The sequence below is a fragment of the Mytilus californianus genome, unplaced genomic scaffold (genome assembly GCF_021869535.1).
Source record: "Mytilus californianus isolate M0D057914Y unplaced genomic scaffold, xbMytCali1.0.p SCAF_8, whole genome shotgun sequence".
NCBI lineage: Eukaryota > Metazoa > Mollusca > Bivalvia > Mytilida > Mytilidae > Mytilus > Mytilus californianus.
This window is the reverse complement of record NW_026262734.1, coordinates 57,564,771-57,586,980: the sequence shown is the minus strand read 5'-3', so window position 1 is coordinate 57,586,980 and position 22,210 is coordinate 57,564,771. Positions and strand designations below refer to the sequence as shown.

The 22,210-nt window shown below is 34.3% G+C and overlaps 1 protein-coding gene across 1 annotated transcript; it reads right to left on the bottom strand.

Moving 5' to 3' along the window:
* Positions 1-684: 684 nt before the first annotated feature.
* On the bottom strand, positions 685-20,174 carry LOC127712506 (uncharacterized). Its single transcript, XM_052218982.1, has 4 exons — positions 20,098-20,174; positions 10,833-11,472; positions 8,479-8,653; positions 685-2,233 (listed from the first exon to the last, which is right to left on the bottom strand). Exons 2-4 carry the CDS (start codon positions 11,463-11,465, stop codon positions 897-899), a joined length of 2,145 nt encoding a protein of 714 aa, XP_052074942.1. The 5' UTR covers positions 11,466-11,472; positions 20,098-20,174; the 3' UTR covers positions 685-896.
* Positions 20,175-22,210: the final 2,036 nt, after the last annotated feature.

The following is a 22,210-nucleotide window of genomic DNA, read 5'->3' as shown; positions in this document are numbered from 1 at the left end:
ATGTTTTTGTAACAGACTGTTCATCAATGCTTTTGTGTAATGAAACAAAAGTACAATTATATATGTATACATATATATGTTACTTATCAGCTTAGAATATACCAATAAAAATCGTAAACACAAACGTAGTAGTGAATTGTATCAGACATGGTACTCATTGTGGTAGTCTGAACAGTGTGATCTGAAGTTGGTTATCGTACATTCCTGTCCTTTCGTGTAAATTTGTCTCATTGGCAATCATTCCTCATTTCGTTATTTTATACTCATAAAGCTGAATTACTACTCCCACTAGCTATATAGAGAAATAACAATTTGAAAATGTAAATCATAACTGTACAATTTCGAAGTTTCATGTAGTCTATGTACAATGGCAAAGTAATATGACATCCTTTTACGCTGCCTCCTGAAAATGCGATTCTTTTTCACTTAAAGAAATAAGGAAAGATCTTGAGTTATGTAAAATTAAACTCAGACCTTATTGGTTCTGCTGAAAACAAATTAAATCACGAGTGATCTTAACCATATTTAGGGTTGGTTGATCCTAAACATATTCAAACACTGATTGAAAAGACTGCACCATTTTCAAAAGAACCAGTTGAAATGCATTACACATATATGTCTTCTTTGTTTATCAATTTGTAGGGAAAATGCAAGAAAAATGTGAAACGTATTAAAAAGTACTCGTTTAAACATTTGATTACATTTTATTTCCCACGTTTTGTAATACAATAAAAAGAACTAACGTCTCGAACTAACATGCACTATAATATATACCCTTACCACGTTCGATTCACTGAAAGTAGCATCTATAAAGAAAACTTTATGTTTTTATTGTCATATCTGATACGACGTTTGATCGTTCAAAATTACCATGAACTGATTCTACAAAGTAATATCTAATGTTTGTCTTCATTTTGTATCGCCTGGTGAATTGTTTGAACCAAATTAGGAAATTTAGTGATTACATTTAGGCTCTTGTTGATTTCCTTTACCAAATCAATTATACCTTCTCCAATGCTTTTTGACATATCATCTGCGCTTTTGGATGATGTCTCTTCTTTCCTTTTACTAGGGCGTTTTTCATCGTCTTCGTCTTGTGTATTCCCACCATTGAAAACAACGATTTCACGTCTTCCTATTATGTCAAGAATATTTTCATAATCTTGACTGTCACCAAGTGAAATATCTGTCTCTGCTGAAAGATGCAATTTACACGCAACTTCTGATTCTGAGTTCATATGCTGGAGTGAATCAACTCCATCCTTTACCATATTTAAAATTCTGGCAATTATATCTTCTGTATTATCTATATTACACAAGACGTCTGCAATGACGTCATATCTTCCTTGATAAGATGCAAAGTCTATCGCGGTGTATTTTTCATCATTTTCTAGTTGCATTACCACTATATTACTTTCACAGAAGAACTTAATGTATGAATTAAATCTTTTTGATTCCGGAAACCGGGCAACCAAATAATGAAATAACGTGTTTCCGAATTCATCAACTTGACGACAGAATACGTTAAAGAGTTTTTCTAATTTTTCGAATATTTCAAATTCTTTTCCCATTTTTGTAAGACCATCTAAAAGACAAATCATATGATCTGATGTGAAACTTTCGTCACTCTGTTCCAGTTCGTCAATGAATAAATTGGCAGTTTCAACATTCTCATGAATATGTGTTAAAATGCATACGTATTTCCCGATAGACTTTGCTACAGAAGTACTTAACATTCTCTGAACAAGTACAGGTACAAGTACGCTAGCATCAACAGATACATGAAAATTATCGGTACTCGTACCACTCGGTATCACATTATCCAACAAAATATCAGGACTGCAATACTGAACAAAGCATTCACAGCATTCATTTCCAAAAGAGTATATTACTGACTTCACAACATTTATACTACAAGGTGTAAACTTTTCATCAATCTGATCCAGATATTTTGGTACAAGTTCCGCTAAGCACGTTTTTATGGAAGCAGTTTCAATAGAAACACTTCTTTTGTAGATACTTTCATAAATTTTAGTTAGAATTTCATAATCGATATCGTCTTCCGTTGATGACCCATGTAAAACAAAATATACAAGGACTGAGTATAGAATACCACCATTTTCATCTTTACTACCATTCTTCCACAGTTCCTGTACTTCACCAAACAACTTGAAATACTTAACATCATCTTCATCAAGACCACGAAGACAGGAAACGTCGCCTGACTGATCACCTACAATATTTACCAGATGACGGACTTAAAAGTAAACTTTAAAGGATATCTGTTGCAAATGTAAATCCATATACTCCATCATGCCTCAAATAAGTTATTTCATAAATTTCTCAGTATTTAGAGACAATAATAAAAAAAAACTAGAAGTTAACATAAAACTTAGAGATATTACTTTATTTGCATTACGCTTTATGTAGATGACGATTATATTTCTTATCTCATATCTACGACAAACATAAATGTACAAAGTGATTTTCTTTAACATGTTTAAGGAGGGAATAATTAAATCATTTGTTTTAGACTTTACAAATTCTCTCGAGCAGTGTTTTATTTGTGAAGCAATCAAGGGTTCAACTTACTAGTTTGCTTAAATTGAAGGTACAGATAAACATGTATCCAATGTCTCCATAAACATTTCTTTTGTGTATTTCCTTATTTGTATATGTGCTATTTTGTACATAAATCAGGCCATTAGTTTTCTCGTTTGTATTGTTTTACATTTGTCACTTCGGGGCCTTTTAAAGCTGACTATTCGGTAAGGGTTTTACTCATTGTTAAAGGCCGTACGGTGACCTATAGTTGTTGTTGATTGCCGTGTCACTTGATCACTTGTGGAGAGTTGTCTCATCGGCAATCATACCATATGTTCTTATTTGTATATTATTGCTCATTTTCAGACAAATTGTATTGCTATGGGAACCTATTGTTCCCTTCTGCTTGCCGACTTGTTTCGTTGTTCATATTAGGCAGATGGCGTACAGAGACCGCTGCAGAAAACTGAAAATAGTTGGCGTTATCTTTCAATTTAACTTTTCGCCATTTAGAATATGTCCTTCAATTCAAAAGGTGACTATATGTTGACTGCATCTATCTAAATGAACTTGAACTGAATGATACATTTGGTACAGTTAAATCTGCCTCATATCTTGATTTACACAAAGCCATTGACAATGACGGTCGGTTTAGAAGTATACTTTACGAAAAGTGAGATGATTGCAAATTTCAAATTATAAGCTTTCTATTTCTATGTAGCAAAATTCCAGACGTGTACACACGATATTCCAAGGTTCGCTTTTCCTTGATAGAGGGTTACTGCTTACTAGAAATCTTTTGCAACAAAGGTTCGAAAAGGTATAGCTGATATCGATTTCGTGTTGCTTGGTTTTTTAGTTTTGTACATAATGTTTTGTTATCCTTTCGTCCTTCTTATTTTTGGCCATGATTATAATATGATCTGTTATTATTGAACTTATGATTTTCAAATGCTCCCCCTTCTGGTATATGCTATCTCGTTTTTTCCACCTGTATAAATTTGTGTTAATTCATATGGAGATTCCATCCTGAAATCTTAGATGGATTTGGTTATTCTTTAATGTGGAGCAGGATCTGCTTACCCTTCGGAGCACCTGAGATCACCCCCAGTTTTTGGTGGGGTTCGTGTTGCTTAGTCTTTAGTTTTCTATGTTGTGTCATCTGCACTGTTATTTGTCTGTTTGTCTTTTTATTTTTGGCCATGGCGTTGTCAGTTTATTTTCGATCTGTGAGTTTGACTGTCCCTCTGGTATCTTTCGTCCCTCTTTTAAGCATCTTTTCAATGTTTAAGATTAATCCAGAAAAGCGGGTCTAACGCAGCAAATTTACAAAGTGTTATTTTCATATTCATTGACATGTTGACATAAAAACCAAGTCTTTGCCACTTTCTCTATAACTTCTATCTGTATGAGTTTGAAATAAATCAAGCAAGGAAACTCGGGCTGCAATCCAGAAATCGTTAGCAGGTTGTTTCTATTTAAGTAAGAGAGATCTGGACAATGACCTATTGAATTCAATTGTCGCCAGTTAAGGAAGTATATAAGGTGAACCAGGTTAGAGGAAAAAGGTGTCTGTAAATGTAGGTTTTTACTCATAGGTGCAACGGTATCCCTATCAGTGGCGTAGGTAGACTTATAATGATGTGCACGCAGAAGTTGCCGAGCGTAGTGAGGTAAACAAATTTTGGACCCTTTTTTGCAGAAAAGGAACCTTTTTTCGATCTAAGATGGTTAAAAAGAAGTGCCTTAAAGGTCTTATAACCAATTCATAAATGCAAAACTATTCAATGATGGTTGGACTGTCGGTCGACTCGTTCGTACGTGCGGGTCCATCGGACACAAACAAATAACTATGCCTATCAATCAATATTCGTGGTAAGATTGTTGTTCCAATTCCATATACTAAAGAGCGCCTTGATCTCTTTTGATTAGGTTAAATCATGGTTAACTGAATGCATAATTGAGAAACATATTTTTTTGAGACAGAATTTACTAAAAAAAGTTCGCTAAATGGTCCGTTAAAATGTCGTTGTCCTGACTGTGCCTTCGATTATAAAGTTATTAAGCTCTGGTATAAGGGATCCGAGGGCCGCTTATGGCCCCCAGCAGGTCCAGTGCAGCGACCGTGGAAGTCTGGGGGTGAAACCCCAGATATTTAGCAAACAGAGAGGGTAATTTTGAAGTTGAAGTATGTACGTTTGAGTGTTTTGCTATATATCAAATCAAAGACCTAAAACTGACTAAAAAAATCCAAAAACTTTGCAATGCTCGCCAATTTATTATGCTCCAGAGAAAGAAAGGTCTAGAGAACTGGATAATCTCATGACATATATATGTTAATGTTAACATACGAAAACAAAGCAATTCAAACAATCAATTTTTAATTTGGTGATATATGAATGTGACGTTCGTATGTAAGACTGAAGTTAACAACCGAGGTCCTTTAGGAGAGTAACATTTTCCTTTGCCTAGCATTGTTAAACGTGTCAACAACTTCTTTAGTGTCAATGTCAAAATCAGAATGAACGTGCAGCAGTGCAAGTGAAGAAAGTCTTTCTTGTCCCATGGTCGATCTCAGATACGTTTTAACGCGTTTCAGAGCGCTGAAAGAGCGTTCAGCAGTAGCGGTTGAGGGTGGCATGGTGAGAAGTATTTGCAGAATACAGAATATATTTGGGTAAAGTTCTTTCGGTGTCATCTCCAATGTTGCACAGAGTTGGTCTGGTTTCTTAGAAGGATAAATATCCCATCGCGCAACCCACCTTTTAATTTTGAGAACAAACTGATCTTCTGATTGAAGATCTGACTCGTAGGCGCGAAATATGCGAATTTTATGGTCCCGATTCAAACTTTTCAGATTGTTTGGAAGAAGCATCTGGGCAAGAAAACGTTCTTCCGAATTGACAAGACGATCTCGTAGTTCGTTTAGAAGATGGTCTAAAAATTGTATATACAGTGTGACGCGCCAATAATCCAGATAACACAAGAGACGCCCTGAAGCATGGATGATTGCGGAACAATAGCTTCTAAAATGTGATTGACAATTACGAGAGGAAGTATAAAGTCTAATCTCAGAATAGTCGAAAGTTGGACACTAGATTTTCCATCACCCTTACTTTGCAAATGCTCAAGCGAACTTACGATCACGGGAAAAGCGGCTTTAAAAGTGGATGGAGCAGAGGCACGACTAAACCAGCGTGTTTCACAAAGTGTTTGGATTTTTCTTTTTCCGTCAAGTTTATCTTTCACATTCTGGTTCTGTTCTAGTTCGTCTTGAAGTTTTCCCAACTTTTTAGCAGAATAGTGAAAGGAAAACGCTATTTCCTGTACTGTAGCCATCATCGTTCTGACGGAGGGGTCTTGGGAAGCATTGACAATGGCAAGGTTCCACACGTGTGCTTTACAGTGCACATAATTTGCCGTCGGGACTATTTCTTTAATCCTGGCTTGGACTCCTTTGTGTATGCCGGACATATTTGCCGCGCCGTCATACCCTTGTGCCCTCATATTTCCAATTTGTATGCCATATTGTTCGAGCGTGGAAATAAACAAATCAGCTAGAACCTCGCCTGTTGTTGCTGATGCCCTAACAAACCCTAAAAACTCCTCTCTCATCAAAATTTTGCCATCAGTATTATCGACAAACCTTACACAAACAGACATCTGTTCTTGGGTGGAAACATCGGTTGCTTCATCCCCAATCAAAGCAAAGAAATTTGCTTTATTACAATCACGAACAATACGATTTCGTACGATCTCGCCACACATGGTCAGTATCTCATTTTGTATGTCCGGAGAAGTGTACTTGACTTTCGCAAATTGGTTGTCTAAATGAGATTTCAATATTTCGTCTTGTTTGGCTGTATGGCGCAAAATTGCCATAAAACTACTTTTTTCTGGAGTATGCCCCCTGATGGCAATATTCTAACGACCACAAAGAATTAATACGTCGATGATCTGGCTAAGTATGTGTCTGTTACGTTCAATGTCTTCCGTGTATTTCGTCGAAAGCAGTGAAGTGATGGGTTCTGTCTTAGATTCCTTGACATCGACGAAATGGAGGGAACATTGATCATTATGAGAATGGGATTCAAGTTGTTCGTGTAACGAACGATTTATCACGGGTATTCTCATTCCCAATTAAAACACAGCATGCGCAATATAGGGCATCTCTTGAAACAGAATACAATGTACCTCAACCAGGTACAGTATGTTTCTTCAACCAGACACTTGAAAGTTTTCTTTTTATACCGCTAATGTCCTTGAAAGCAACCAACTGCTCATAAATATTCAGAAAAATATGTAAGTTTCAAACTATTATAGACCTATTTACTAAGATAATTCATATGAAGTCTATCACATTCATCCATGCACCCATTGAGGAGTTTTAGGTGTTTATTAGGAAATCACAAATAAAAGACGAGGTTCAAACCTTTGGATGTTTCGTCATCATTTAGAGGTAAACAACCGAAATTGAAGTCCACGACCTAAGGAAGAAATTTCCGGAATTCCCTCGACGATATTTGATGCATGAATGATGTCATTGAGAAACCATGATAATCTTTCGGAATAGGACTGTTAATGGTTAGCACAGAAAGCTATTTGACCCAAGAACGTAAACGAACTCTCACATGTAGTAGCGTTTGAAAAAAAAACACGAAAATATGCTACACGGCCACCATTTCGCACTCCACAAAGTAGCGAGGTACAATAAGTTGTTTGCAATTCCCAATAAATAACTATGTTAAAACTAAGTCTAGGAGAAGGGAAACAACGAGACAAAACTAAACACAAGAAGAATAAATAATGATATAAATGGCAAATAATGGAAATTTCAAGTCTGAAAACAACATCAGCCCCACGACCGGTTACTCTTTCATTTGAAGTGCAATCGTCTTGCATTTTCGACTATATATGATGGACGGTATGCAGGTTCTGATATATATAATTACCGAAAATTCATAATTGTGCGCGAGGGGGGGGGGGGGGGGGGGTAGTTTGATCCACTTAGAGCTGACCGTCAATGTGTGTGCAGGAGCCTATGGGATTTTTTTTTTTTTTGGGGGGGGGGGGGGGGGGGGTCGGCGCTACTTTATCACATATCATTATGTGATGATCTCTGCATGTCTCGATCTTTTGTGTATTGCATTACGGATGAGTTTATGCTGTTACGTGTCTTCTTGCTATTGCCAGATTCTTTAGTATTTTTATAAAAAAAAAACATTTTAATATTGGACGTGGAACCCCACCCTTTTTTTCCAGGAGCCCCTAAAGAATTTTAAGTTCATTTTACCTAGCAGGAAATGAAAAGTCGTCTACAGTTTCCTATTTCTTCTTCATTATTTGGAGCTTCACATTGTCGTCTGTTAAAATCTTCTTTCGAAAGCTACCCTATGTATAGATAGTTTGGGAGGTAATCCGATTTCACCGAACAAGATTCAAAACTAGGAGTTTCGGGTGCCTTTGGCACAGACTCCGTGCTCTGGCTGTCAGATGGGCCAGCTTCTGCTTCCACAACGTCATTTTGTCTCTTTTGGAAAAAGGAATCAATTTTTTTACTCGAAGCAGTTGCTTTCTTTAGGCTCATTTTTGATTTTCAAAATTTAGCGGTAATAAAACTTTTGATGACAACATACCGATATACGCACAACAAGACTGAACTGATAGAAAACACGGAAACCTTTCTTTTTTATGATTTTTTTTTGCCATTTTGTTTGTGCAAGTTAGTGCGTCGTTGCGTCAATGGTAGCTTCGCCACTGCCTATATAGAGTTCACTTGTCCCCACATTAGCGTACAAATGACGCTCTCGGGGACTTACATAAAGATAACCGCAATCAAGTTTAAAGAATTATATGTATAAATACTAGTACTATCTTTTTCTAAAAAGTTTCTTTAAAGAACTAAATAATTAGGAAGAATTGTCCCTTCCTTACCTGTTTTTACTTCTGTTTCGTCCGGAGCTAATCTAATGGAATTGTATTGATTTTCTGTTGACCTCTGATTACTAATAGCATCTAAGATTCTTATTTCCATACGTTTGATCTCTTCATCACGGGTTACATTTTGAAGTTGCATAACTTGAAGTAGATGGAATATCTTTGAAGTACTCTGAAATGTAACAGCATTCTGAGAGTATTGCATGGCAATACATAGTCCTCTACCGGGTAAAAATTCATTATACTGGAACAAAATGCTAACTTGTTCTATAACTTGTCATGGTGTAAACATAAAGAAAATATAAAGTCAATATCTTCAAGCATGACTAAAAACAGTGTGGAAAACTGATTATATGAGTGAATTTTTCAAGTCCAAGGACCATAACTCTGCACAAAATGATCAGACCGAAACAAAAATTTGAACTTGATCTGTAACTTGTCATGATAAAACTATATACCAATTATCAATCAATATCTCCAAGCATAATGATGCCCCCGCTTGCATATCATATAGTTATTAAGGGACATAACTGAAGAACGGTAAAAGTGACGCTACCCAAATTTGAACTTGATCTGAGTTTTGTGGTAATAAGTATTGTGTGTAAGTCTCATAACATTTGGTTGAGGCTAACTTAAGTAGAGAACAGAAACTTAAAATTCAGCAACTTTTCTATTTGTAAACACGCATAACTCTAGAACGGTTGTGTATAAGTTTTATAACATTTGGTTGAGACAAACTAAAGTTAGAGAACGGAAATGAAAAATTCAGCAATTTTTATGTTTATAAAGGGACACAACTCAAGAATGGTAAAAGTGTTGCCACCAAATTTCGTACTTAATCTGTATTATGTAGTAATAAGCATTGTGTATAAGTTTCTTATCATTTGGTTGAGGCACTAAAGTTAGAAAACGGAACAAAAAATTTGTACTTGATCTTAGTTTTGTGGTAATGAATTGTGTATAGGTTTCATAATGTTTGGTTGGGGCAAACTTAAGTTACAGAATGGAAACTAAAAATTTTGCAACCTTTCGAGTTATCAAGGGGCATAACTCAATAATGGTTAAAGTGACACTACCCAAATTCAACTTGATCTGTGTTTTATCAGCGGAAGTCAAAATTAAACATTGCATTGTATAAAGTATTGAATGTAGTTGATTCATTTATAATCATGGACAAAGGAAGATAACTCCAATTTTAATAAAAATTACTTGATATTTAGAAGAAAATAAAAATTTTGCAATTTTTCCATTTATAAAGAGGCATAACTCTAGAAAGGTTAAAGTGACGCCACCAAAATTCAAACTTGATCTGTATTTTGTGGTAATAAGCATTGTGTATAAGTTTCATAATATTTGGTTGAGGCAAACTAAAATTAGAGAACGGAAACGAAAAATTCGGCAATTTTTCCATTTGTAAAGAGGATAAGTCTAGAACGGTAAAAGTGACGCCACCAAATTCAAACTTGATCTGTGTTTTGTGGTAATAAGCATTGTGTATAAGTTTCATAACATTTGGTTGAGGCAAACTAAAGTTAGAGAACGGAAACCAATTTTGGGACTTACGTACGTACGTACGTACAGACGGACAAGGGTAAAACTTAATGCCCCCTCCGCTACGGCGGGGGCATAACAAAAAGTGTGGAAAACACTCTTATATTAGATATGATTAATAGTTCTCTAATATTAGATATGATGTAATACAATATATATTTATTTTCAAGTTATAATCAAGTATAATTAATAGTTCCAAATATTTTTTCTTTCATTTGTCACAAACTAATATAGATTTGTAACTTATCTATAAAATGTCAACAACTTTTAACTTCAAACAATTAACCAAAGAATGTCTTTAAAAAAAATGAGTTATCTCTCTTTGTACAGAAATATGGTTTAACATACAAAATGTAGTACTCTAACATTAGATATGGACCGTGATAACTCTGGACTAAATCATCAGACCGGAACAAAATTCGAACTTGATCTATAACTTGTCATGATAAAACTATATACCAAATATCAAATCAATATCTTCAAGAATGAAGAAAAAAAGTGTGGAAAGCTGATTTGCCGGACTGACGGATGGACAGACGGACGGTCAGACAGACGGACGGAGTGCAAAACTAAAGTCCCCTTCGACTTCGTCGGTAGGGGACTAAAAATGTAAGAAAAAATCTATATTGGGAAATTCTAGTTATTTAACATATTTATTTAAAGAGATTCGTGTTGTCTTTGCTTTAGTTTCCAGTGTTCAACCAGAAGCACAAAATCCAAAAAGGTTTTTAATTGGTGCACAGGTGTGTCTGTACACAACTATATGTGTAAATTCCTGCTAATAAACCTTAAAAACTCACCTCATCATGGTTAAGTTTCCATTGACAAATTTCTAGTAATGCATCGGTGTACTCGACTGGTGATATTGTCCTTTCCTTTAGTTGTCTTATTTTATCCTGTATTTCTGTAGAATAACTCGGACTGATACACATAGCCAAATGTATAGTAGCATTCGTTACTTTTCCCCACATAATATTAAACGTTATATTGTCAATGTCATTATCGTGTGCAAAATGGGCGATTTCATTTCTGACAGTTCGTATGTCAGTAACACACTGTTCTTGTTGAGGATTCAGAATATAACAGTTGTTTAAAAGGCAAATTAACAATGTTAGATCAACATCTACCAGTTGAATACCAGGATTAGCAATGAATTTACAATGACACTTTTGAGCAAGTTTTTGACAATGTTGTCCATTGGTGACGAAAAGCTTGTCAAACTGTACTTTTCGAATGACTTGCTGCCTAGGTAAATTGATACATGTACAACAACCGCTTCTGTGATTATCGTGTAAATGGTAGAGTAAGATTTTATTATTCTCTAGGAATGTCTTGAAATCATCAGGTTGATATTTATTTTCTAGGAATGTTTTTACCACATTTGCTGCAATTTCACTAAGAAGAAGGAACTGGCGCACAAAATTCTGCAACATGGTTAACCTTTCAATTATAAAATTAATGATAATTAAGTACAACAATGCTAATTGTTATCGATATATAAAATAAGTGTTGTTTCTTGTTAAATTATCTGGTTATATATAATTGATGTTATTGATATTTTATCTGTGATGTGTGATATAAAACAAGCATTTTGAGAGTATTGCATCGCAATACATAGTCCCCTACCAGTTAAAAATTAATTGTACTGGAACAAAATGCTAACTTGATCTATAACTTGTCATTGTGTAAACTATATAACAAATATCAAGTCAATATCTTCAAGCATGACGAAAAAAAGTGTGGAAAACTGATTATTTAAGTGAATTTTTTAAGTCCAAGGACCATAACTTTGCACAAAATCATCAGACCAGAACAAAATTCAAACTCGATCTGTAACTTGTCATGATTAAACTATATACCAATTATCAAATCAATATCTTCAAGCATGACGAAAACAAGTGTGGAAATCTGATTATTTAAGTGAATTTTTTAAGTCCAAGGACCATAACTCTGCACAAAATTATCAGACCGGAACAATATTCGATCTTGATCTGTAACTTGTCATGATAAAACAATATACCAAATATCAAATCAATATCTTCAAGCACGAAGACAACAATTGCGGAAAACTGATTTGCCGGACTGACGGATGGACAGACAGACAGACAAACAGACAGAGTGCAAACCTAAAGTCCCCTTTGACTTTATCGGTAGGGGACTAAAAATGCAATGAACAAGATTTTCTATTGTTTGCGTGAAGTGTCAACAAATAGAAAGGCAGGGAAAAATCCATAACCACACCCATATCTAAGCATGTCCTAAATATGTCATACAGTTGACGCATATTTTAACACCAACTGTATTCTTGTTCAACATTTTAATCTAGCAATAATATATCAGAAAAGAACTTTTTTTATTGTGAACTAATTAAGAACATACATATGACTAAGGCCATATTTGAAAAATATCACATTAAAATCTAATTTGTTTTATTTCAAAAGATAACCTGAAATATTTTTGGTTTTTTTTTTTTCACTGGTGAATCTTGTATAGACGATTGGGCGTCTGATAAACAGTATTATAAGAATGATAAATTTGAAGCCTTTTTCAATCACTTATCATTGCTGGTGGACGATTCGTTCCCATGGAAATTAACAGCCAAGATATCAGCAATATTGTACTGATATAAAACTATGAACATTTATGCGAATTGGGTTTTAATGTTATCTTTATAAAATCATTCTTAAGGCATTGCCAGATTTTCCCATTTTTTAAATTTTCGGTTTCGAATCTTTTTCAATTTTCTTTATTGATATAGCTTACAACTTTTTTTTATCTATCGCAAATTAGAGCTTCTTATATTTATACGAAAAGGTACGAACGGACATAACGGAAACGTATATTACATTTCTACGATAAATTAGCATGATTAGTTTAATCCGGTAAAACAGCATTCTTTTCTGAACCAAATGTGTCTTTAAAATTTAAGTATATCGCAAATAAGATATGCTTTTGATATCTGAAAATAAAGAAAAATAGTTTCAAATACACTTTCGTCCAATAAGTTACTTATGTTAACCACGATTACACACATTTGCGCGGGAATTGTTCAAGCATTCGTTTCACCATAAACATTTTTTTATTATTAATTAATATGCTATCATCAAATTGTCAACGTGGATCATCGAGATTTGCAAGACAAGAATGCTACAATGTTTCGAAAAAATAATGTGAAATAAATCGGGGAAACAATATTTTGTGATGAAATTTTTTTCTATTTATTCAAAGGTTTAATGTTAAAGGTTAAAAAAATAATGTGAAACGGAATAAAATGCTCCGCAGGGCGCAGCTTGATACGACCGCAGAGGTCGAACCCTGAACAGTTGGGGCAAGTATGGACACAACATTCAAGCTTGATACAGCTTTGCATTTGGATTGTGATTAAATATTTGAAACAGCATAGGTTTCTGACACAGAATGAATGTGGTCTAAGAACTTAAAAATTTTAAATTGGACATTCACCTATTATGGTCCAATATCCAATATCTAAATACATGGTTAGCTTCAGCATATCAAAGAACCCCAAGAATTCAATTTTTGATGAAATCAAACAAAGTTTAATTTTGGACCCTTTTGACCTCAATGTGGACAAAGTTGATAACGGGGCCCAAAAATCAAAAATCTAAATACATGGTTAGATTCAGCATATCAAAGAACCCCATATATTCAATTTTTGTTGAAATCAAACAAAGTTTAATTTTGGACCCCGATTTGGACCAACTTGAAAACTGGGCCCATAATCAAAAATCTAAATACTTGTTTAGATTCAGCATATCAAAGAACCCTAAGAATTCAATTTTTGTTAAAATCAAACTAAGTTTAATTTTGGACCCTTTGGACCTTAATGTAGACCAATTTGAAAACGGAACCAAAAGTTAAGAATCTAAATACACCGTTAGATTCAGCATATCAAAGAACCCCAATAATTCAATTTTTGATGAAATCAAACAAAGTTTAATTTTGGACCCTTTGGACCTCAATGTGGACCAATTTAAAAACGGGGCCCAAAATCCAAAAACTAAATACACGGTTAGATTCAGCATATTAAAGAACCCCAAGAATTCAAGAATAAACCCCATTGAAATTGGTCAAGAAATAAGCAAATCTTCTTTTGCACAATACTGTGCAATTAAATATTTCTTGCTATTGCGCAATACTGTACAATTGACAATTTCTTGCTATTGCGCAATACTGTGCAATTGAAGATTTCTTGCTATTGCGCAATACTGTGCAATTGAAGATTTCTTGCTATTGTGCAATACTGTGCAATTGAAAATTTCTTGCTATTGCACAATACTTATTATATAATAATTTACACATCCTGTTTGGTGTGTATCTCCTACCATATCATTATTATTTGCTTTTAAATATAAATCAGAAATAACCAACTTAAAATGGAAAATTTTAAAAGAAAAAAAAAAGGAAAAAAAGAAAAAAAAGGAAAAAAAAAAAAATTCCCCCCCCCCCCCCAATTTTTTGAACCCCCTTATGATTCATCACCCCCAAACTCAATCCCAGCCTTCCCTTTGTGGTATGGTACCTTGCAGTACAATTTCAGAGAGATCCATACACTTGAACACAAGTTATTGTCTGGAAACTAGAAAAATGTGTTTTTTGGCCCCTTTTTGGCCCCAAATTCCTAAACGTTTAGGGCAATTACCCCCAAACTCAAACCCAGCTTTCCCTTTGTGATATAGAACCTTGTAGTACAATTTCAGAAAGATCCTTACACTTACACACAAGTTATTGTCCTGAAACTAGAAAAATGCTTGTTTTTTGCCCCTTTTTGGCCCCTAATTCCTAAAATATTGAGGCAATTACCCCCATCATCAATCCCAGCCTTCCCTTTGTGGTATGGTACCTTGCAGTACAATTTCAGAGAGATCCATACACTTGAACACAAGTTATTGTCTGGAAACTAGAAAAATGCTTATTTTTGGCCCCATTTTGGCCCCAATTCCTAAACGTTTCAGCAATTACCCCCAAACTCAATTCCAGCTTTCCCTTTGTGATATGGAACCTTGTAGTACAATTTCAGAAAGATTCATACACTTACACACAAGTTATTGTCATGAAACTAGAAAAATGCTTGTTTTTTGCCCCTTTTTTGGCCCCTAATTCCTAAAATTTTGAGGCAATTACCCCCAAAATCAATCCCAGCATTCCTTTTGTGATATGGAACCTTGTGGTACAATGTCAGAGAGATCCATACACTAACACACAAGTTATGTCTGGAAGTTACAAAAATGCTTATTTTTGGCCCCTTTTTGGCCCCTAATTCCTTTACTGTTGGTACCATAACCCCCAAAATCAATCCCAACCTTCCTTTTGTGATATTGAACCTTGTGGTAAAATTTCATAGAGATCCATTCTCTTAAACTAAAGTTAGTGTGCGAAAACCAATGTGTCTACGGACGACGCCGGACGACGCCAGACGACGACGACGACGACGACGACGACGACGACGCCAACGTCATACCAATATACGACCACAAAAATTTTTTTGCGGTCGTATAAAAAAACGTGTACCCCCCCCCCCCCCCCCCCCCACAACCTTCTTTGAAAGCGAAATGGTCGTTGCCTTAGTACTCCGCATATGATTTTCATGGTCTTTATACAACTAGTAATATTTCCAGTTAATGCTACGAACGCGCAATTGATTTTGGACCATTCTTTACACGTCGTTAATTTTTTTTAATCATTTAATAGTTGTGAACCAATCAGTGGTGCATTTATCGCTTACAAAAGATGTAAACACGAGCGAACATGTGAAATCCAATGTCAATTCAATTGGAGGGTGGGGGGTAATCAACACATACCCTCACAAACGTTTTGATTTAACTATTACTTGTAAGATATCGGATACATGTTCACGAGACAACAACCAACCAACAAATAGATGATCCTCTACATCAATGCAAATAACGTTTAATATATACATGCTATATAACAAGCATTTAATGGTAATAAAGACGAAGAAACAAACAACAAGTTATACTCAAAGAAAACAAAAAAAACTTGGGTGTTTAGGGAAATTTAACCGTCTCTGTCTCTGACCTAGTAGTACATATAATAGACTAAGGCGTAGATCTAGAAAAGAAAGATATTAATATGTCTGCAGAGTACAGACACTCGGGTGCGCTCCACTCCTGAATCCGCCCTTCAGCTCAAAATAAAGATCAACTAATAATTTTAGATATTGTTTTGTTCATTAACATATACATTTCAACACCTAAATGTATACAAAGAAAATTAGTCTACATTCTTGCACAATATATATTCTGGGTGTAATTATGACGATCAAACAGTAAATATGCTTGGAAGATTGATAAATATTGGTCTCTTAATGTCCAGTGGCAAATATTTCACGAATTTTCTTGACGAAAACGCAATTATGCGCCGAAAGATCGATTCCATAGTTGAGCCTAACTAGGGTGTATGAACACACCACAAGGCGACACTGGGTAGCTTCCAGAGGGAAGCGGGGAAGACCTGCAAGTTAATTAACGAGTCGGACATAATATATTTTGGAGGTGTTTTTTTCAGTTTTACTATTTTGGGGGTTGGAATTTTTTTTAATTTAGAAAGTGTTTATTTTTTATTTTATCTTATTTTGTTTGTGTGAGAGGGGGAAGCCAATTTAATTGCCGTTGTATTTTCTTAGGTTGGATAATGCAAGGTTGTAATTTTTTTGGGGGGAAGGGGTTGGGGGGTTGAGCACAAACTTTTAAGAGTATTAATTCTTCTTCTGACGAGCCTATGTTTAGATATTTCGTAGAGTTATCTCCTTCTCCCTGGTGGTATCATATTTTTACCTCCAGAACGTTCCGAAATTCCTATATCACACGAAAATTAAAGTTGAACACGTGTCGTTGACATGCAGTTTAATGGTCCTTGATAGGCAAACATTTGGGCAAAACGCCATCGAAGTTCCCTGACGTTTCGATTTAGATTATATAAATATGTCAAAATAAAGGATCCCTCAAAACGAGTCTTACGTATGAATCGTAAAGTGTACGTACCTTTCGTGAAATTGTAAGAAAGCCCTATTGCGACTTATGTTGTAACAGAAAATGATGCAATCCACAAATAATGAAAATGCATATAACATGTGTAAAGTCTACTCAAATTTCATTTTCGTTTGGCGTGAACAATTATAATACTGTTCTGCAGTGGTGTAGCTTTCATTTAAGCAGTGACGTTTTTATACTAAGAAAATTTTTGGCTTTTCCGTAGTGCAGGATAAAGATGGATCCAAGGATTATATACTGACGAACTTTAAAAACGCAACACTAGATTATTCTTTTTTATTCTCATTTTCAAATAGGCAATTTTTAATAAATATATAAACATAAATTGTATTCATTTCTTAATTGTCTGAAAAAAAGTTTGCAGTTCAAAAGTTGGACTCATGACGTCATTTTTAAAGTTCAAATCATGTGGTAAGCACTGAAACCAGGTGGTTTCCCCTTATCAATGGATGTGTCACCGTCGAAGGCAATGACTGCCTGCAACCAACGTCAAAATGATTGTCAGAAAGGTCAACCAGTTTTGTTGGGCATGTTTTGAGTTCTGTTTTGTACCTTCTGATTTTGCCTCTGTCCCATGCATTACAGTGTGTTTTAGCAATTATTATAAGTGGTTTAAACTTTAGAGCTTCAAATGTTTTTCTGCAGTCGATTCTTTAGCATTTCAGTATATGGAAAACATTTTTGGCATGAATCTGTCTGCCATTGCATTCGTCCACTTAATTAGCATTTGACGTTGCAGCCGTAAACAAGTCTCGCAAATGACGTTGCATAATCAAATTTTATTGACGTTGCGTTGTCACTACATATTGATCTGGTTATGGATGGCCATCAACAAAACCCGTCTGTCTGTATCGTTGTTGTAAGGACAGTAAAACGAGTTTCTGACGTGTCATTGTCTGAAAACAGCACGTTCGAGTATTCCTGCCTGGAATATTCTTATGGCCTGATTCAGATTTTCATTGCTTAGTCTCGGCAATATGGAGGTGCAACAATTTTTTAATGATTCAAGTGTGTGTATGGATTGAAAGAATTGTTTCACGAAAACAAATCCTTAAAAAAATCATTATGGGTTTCAAATTTAGCTTTAAGAAATTCGTGCGACCTCAATAATCCGGTATGTTCCATAACCTCAGGCAGGTAAGTCAGATATTGAATTTTTCTAACCATAAAGAAGTATGGTAAGCATGCATAGTAGTTCTATGAGGACCAATCATGATTTGGTAAAGAAAATCACCAAAATGTGTGTTGCGTTTCTAAAGTCCGTCAGTATACTACTCTTACATAAGTATTCCTCATTCGAGGCTTATGACTTTTGAACACCGGTATACTGGTACTACTGTTGCAATTATTTAGACATATTGAACTTAGATTATTACATAGGGCAAGCAGAGATAAAAAAAAAATTCGGAAGGAAAAAACCTTTTCTGTATAAAAGACATTCTCGGATTCACACATGGCAGTTCTGTGAAACTGACATGAAGATGTTCGATTTTTTTATTGACAACACATTTGTCATTGTTTTCTGGGAGAGTTTTTAAATAACCAGGGAGCAAACCGATGGTAATCAAATGTTTTCAAGAATTTGGTACTTTTTCCATACAGTTGCTTCTCAAGAAAAATAAAAAGAAGAAAGCGCTATCCTTTAATTTTACGTTTCTCTATATAGCTGATGTTATCACACTGAAAAATTCAAAGTTTGATGTCCATGTTGATTGCATATATTATCCAGTGAACGTGAAATAATTGATACCACTATATCCTTACGCCTTGATAGATAGTCTCTGCTTGCAAAGAAGCTGCTGAACCAAAAGTTCGTTACGGTGAGATTTTAGGTCATCATTTTTGAAAATAACAGACGTGCTAACAATTACTAGTAAATTGATGGTGAAGGATTGGTTATGTCACAGATGAACATTGACATGTTCAAACTGAAGTATTCACAATTCAATCCCCTTCCCCTTTCCTTACCGTAAACACGTTATCATCGGATTTGTACGTGTAATGAGCAACATAATGGGTTTCACTACTGAAGCAGGAACTGCTTACCCCCCAAATCATTTCCTGTCGTTAGCGGGGTTCTTGTTGCTCAAATATTATTGTTCTTGGTAGTGTTTTTGGTATGTTGTTTGTCTGTTGATGTTGGTTGTATTTTTTTTAGACTAATGATTTTGTTTCGACTGCTAGGTATCATCATAGCCTGGTCCAGTTATATTTATGCGTGTAAAACGAACTTAATGGTCGTCTAGTTTATAGAAAAATGGTCAATTGGATCTCTTCTGTCCGGCTATAAAATATAATGAAGGACATTCCTTTGATATGCGGGATATACTACGTATGATATGCACAAAGCCGGTCAGAATGGCCTGGGTAGTTTAAAATCAGCTGATTTGTCCTGTTGGGTGAAGCCAATATATTTGTACTCTAACATGTCTAAAGAATCATTGCAAAAAATCATGCAAAGTTTCGTAGGTGGTATGTTTCAGGGCAATATTTCTGCCCATGTCCAAGTATATTCTGTTTTTTTCAGTGACAGCCTAAATTCCCCTTTTATCTTCTTCAGTGACTGACACATTTTGCATAACCTACATTCAGGGAGTATTATTGATTTCTTCTAACTGAATCTACATGACATAGTTGCCACGGAATGTTAGGAAAATAATAATTACCTAAAAGATCCGTTATGAAATTCGTGTGTATGCAATACCTTTTCGCTGAGGGTTTGGCCTATAATCAATTTTTCCAAACCATGCATTATCAGCATTGGGGTTCATGATAAATGCCAAAGCCTCGAGTCCCAAGCTGCAAATTATTTGCCTCTATAGCAATAAGGGTCAATCTACGCCACTGATGGTACGTTTGGTGTTTTTTCAAACAATAGGGAGATAAACAACTTCCAGAAAACATCAACTAAACCGGAAATGCATTTTGAACATGTATGTTGAAATTACCACTTTTAGTAAACTGTACATATATTCTAGATTAAAAGTCTTAATAAGTTGTTATTTAAAAAAAAGACAATAAAGCATGTACTAACCTTCAGAAACTGAAGTAAATAACAGACAATTCAATGGTTGTCTTGGCAAATGATCAAGACAAGGTTAGTGTGTGATAATGCATCGTAATGACTGTTTTGTTCTATAAATAGAAAACAACAAGGTAACTTACACATAACGGAAACAGTACGACAAATCTATAGAGGTCACTATGATACGATACAAATACATGATTAGATATCTAATTAGAATCATATATTTTAAACAGTTAAAAAGGAGAAATTTATTTTCCTGCTCAATAAATAGTTAGTTAGTGTAAGAATACAGGCTAGGATACATATCTTACAAAAAGCTTGCATAGCCTCAGCAACTGTTTATATATATTTGTTGTTTCAAGTGACATTGTAGAAAATATATACTAATTGTATTTGATAACAGGAATGTATGCTTTAAGCATTTTATTCTGTAACATCATTTCTCATTAAAAATTTTTATAAAGTCCGTTTGATTATATTCTTAAACTGTTTATATGTTCCTACAGTATAGTTTTGTTACTACAAGTTCAAACAAAAAATAGTTATTTACAATTAATTTCCTGTGGTTTTTGCGTTAAAGTTGGAAACTGAGAACTTTCATTTTAAAGTGGACTCAGTCTTTATATATAGTCTTTTTTCGTGAACAAAGTGTTTATTGTGGTCTGGTGTTTTATATAACTATATATATTCTTATATCATTATTATAATTTGCATGTTATTTACACATGATAATGTTATAATTTAAATATGCTATATATTATATAATTATTTCTGTGACTACATCTTTAATATGATCCTTTTCGATAGATAATTTAGCTAATCTGCAATCAATTCTATCTTCATATCTAATATATCATGCACTGTTATGGAACGCCATAGCTGTCTTATGTGTCTTTTTTATTATACGAAGGTGCTTTTCTATTATACGAAGGTGCTTTAATTTCTATTATACGAAGGTGGTTTTCTATTATACGATGGTGGTTTTCTATTATACGAAGGTGGTTTTTTATTATGTGATGGTGGTTCCGTGATAAACCGGAAGTGTGGCGTGTCACATGATTTGAAAACAGGGACGGGTCAATTGCTAATAGAATATGGAAAAAATCTTAAATCAAGAATATCAATTAAGTCTTTAAAAGTTTTTATGGATTATTATATTTGAAATAAAACAATCAATTAATTATGATTGATAAGTGAATTTATCAAAATATCGGAATTCCACTCGCTGACCCTGCATTGTTTTCGGCGATATATCCGGGTTGCACTAACGACAGGACAATTGACCAGATTAGGACAGGATATATTGACCGGATGAGATATAAATAGTCTTAACTTTTTTGTTATTTGATAGATTATTTCAATATTTAAAGACCTTAGAGATACATAACTATATTTTATGAAAATCTAACAAAAAACGTTGAAATGAACGACTAAAAATGTCAATATAGCTTTTGTTTTACAACATTTTTAGATAAAACTAAGAAATCTGTTATGCGATATTAATCAATATATTATATATGAAAATGTAAACTGTATAGTAACAAAACATGTTTTTTGACAAAAAAAAAGTTGACCCGACAGTTTTCAAAATCGCCGAAAAAACGTTTTTAATGTTTTGAACTGATCGACAAAAATTGTTACTATCTTGTTTGTTTAACAGTAAAAATTTCATGAAAAAAAAAGAATCTTGGAGACAAATGAATAAATTATACAAAAAAATTAACTTTAAAGTAAAAAATTGTTTCTCTACAAGAAAAGTTGACCGGACGGATTTTACCTGCGCGAATTATGCGACGAATTATATTGGCATGATCGACAGAAAGTGTTCAAAATTTCAAAAATTTTCAAAACATCTTTTTTTAAATTGAGATACATTTGAAATAATTTTAAAACTTATAAATTGTATGAAAAAATAAGTCCTATCCGTTAAAACTTATATATTTGATCCCAAAATGTTGACCTGATTGAGTTCACCAGCACAATTTAGAAGTACAGATATTAAATTGTAATTGTAATAAGTTTATTGCAAATCAGCATATAAAATAATGCTATAGCATCAACAACATAAATTATATAATATAGTAAGCGACATAATATAAATGAAAACAGAAAGCAAAAT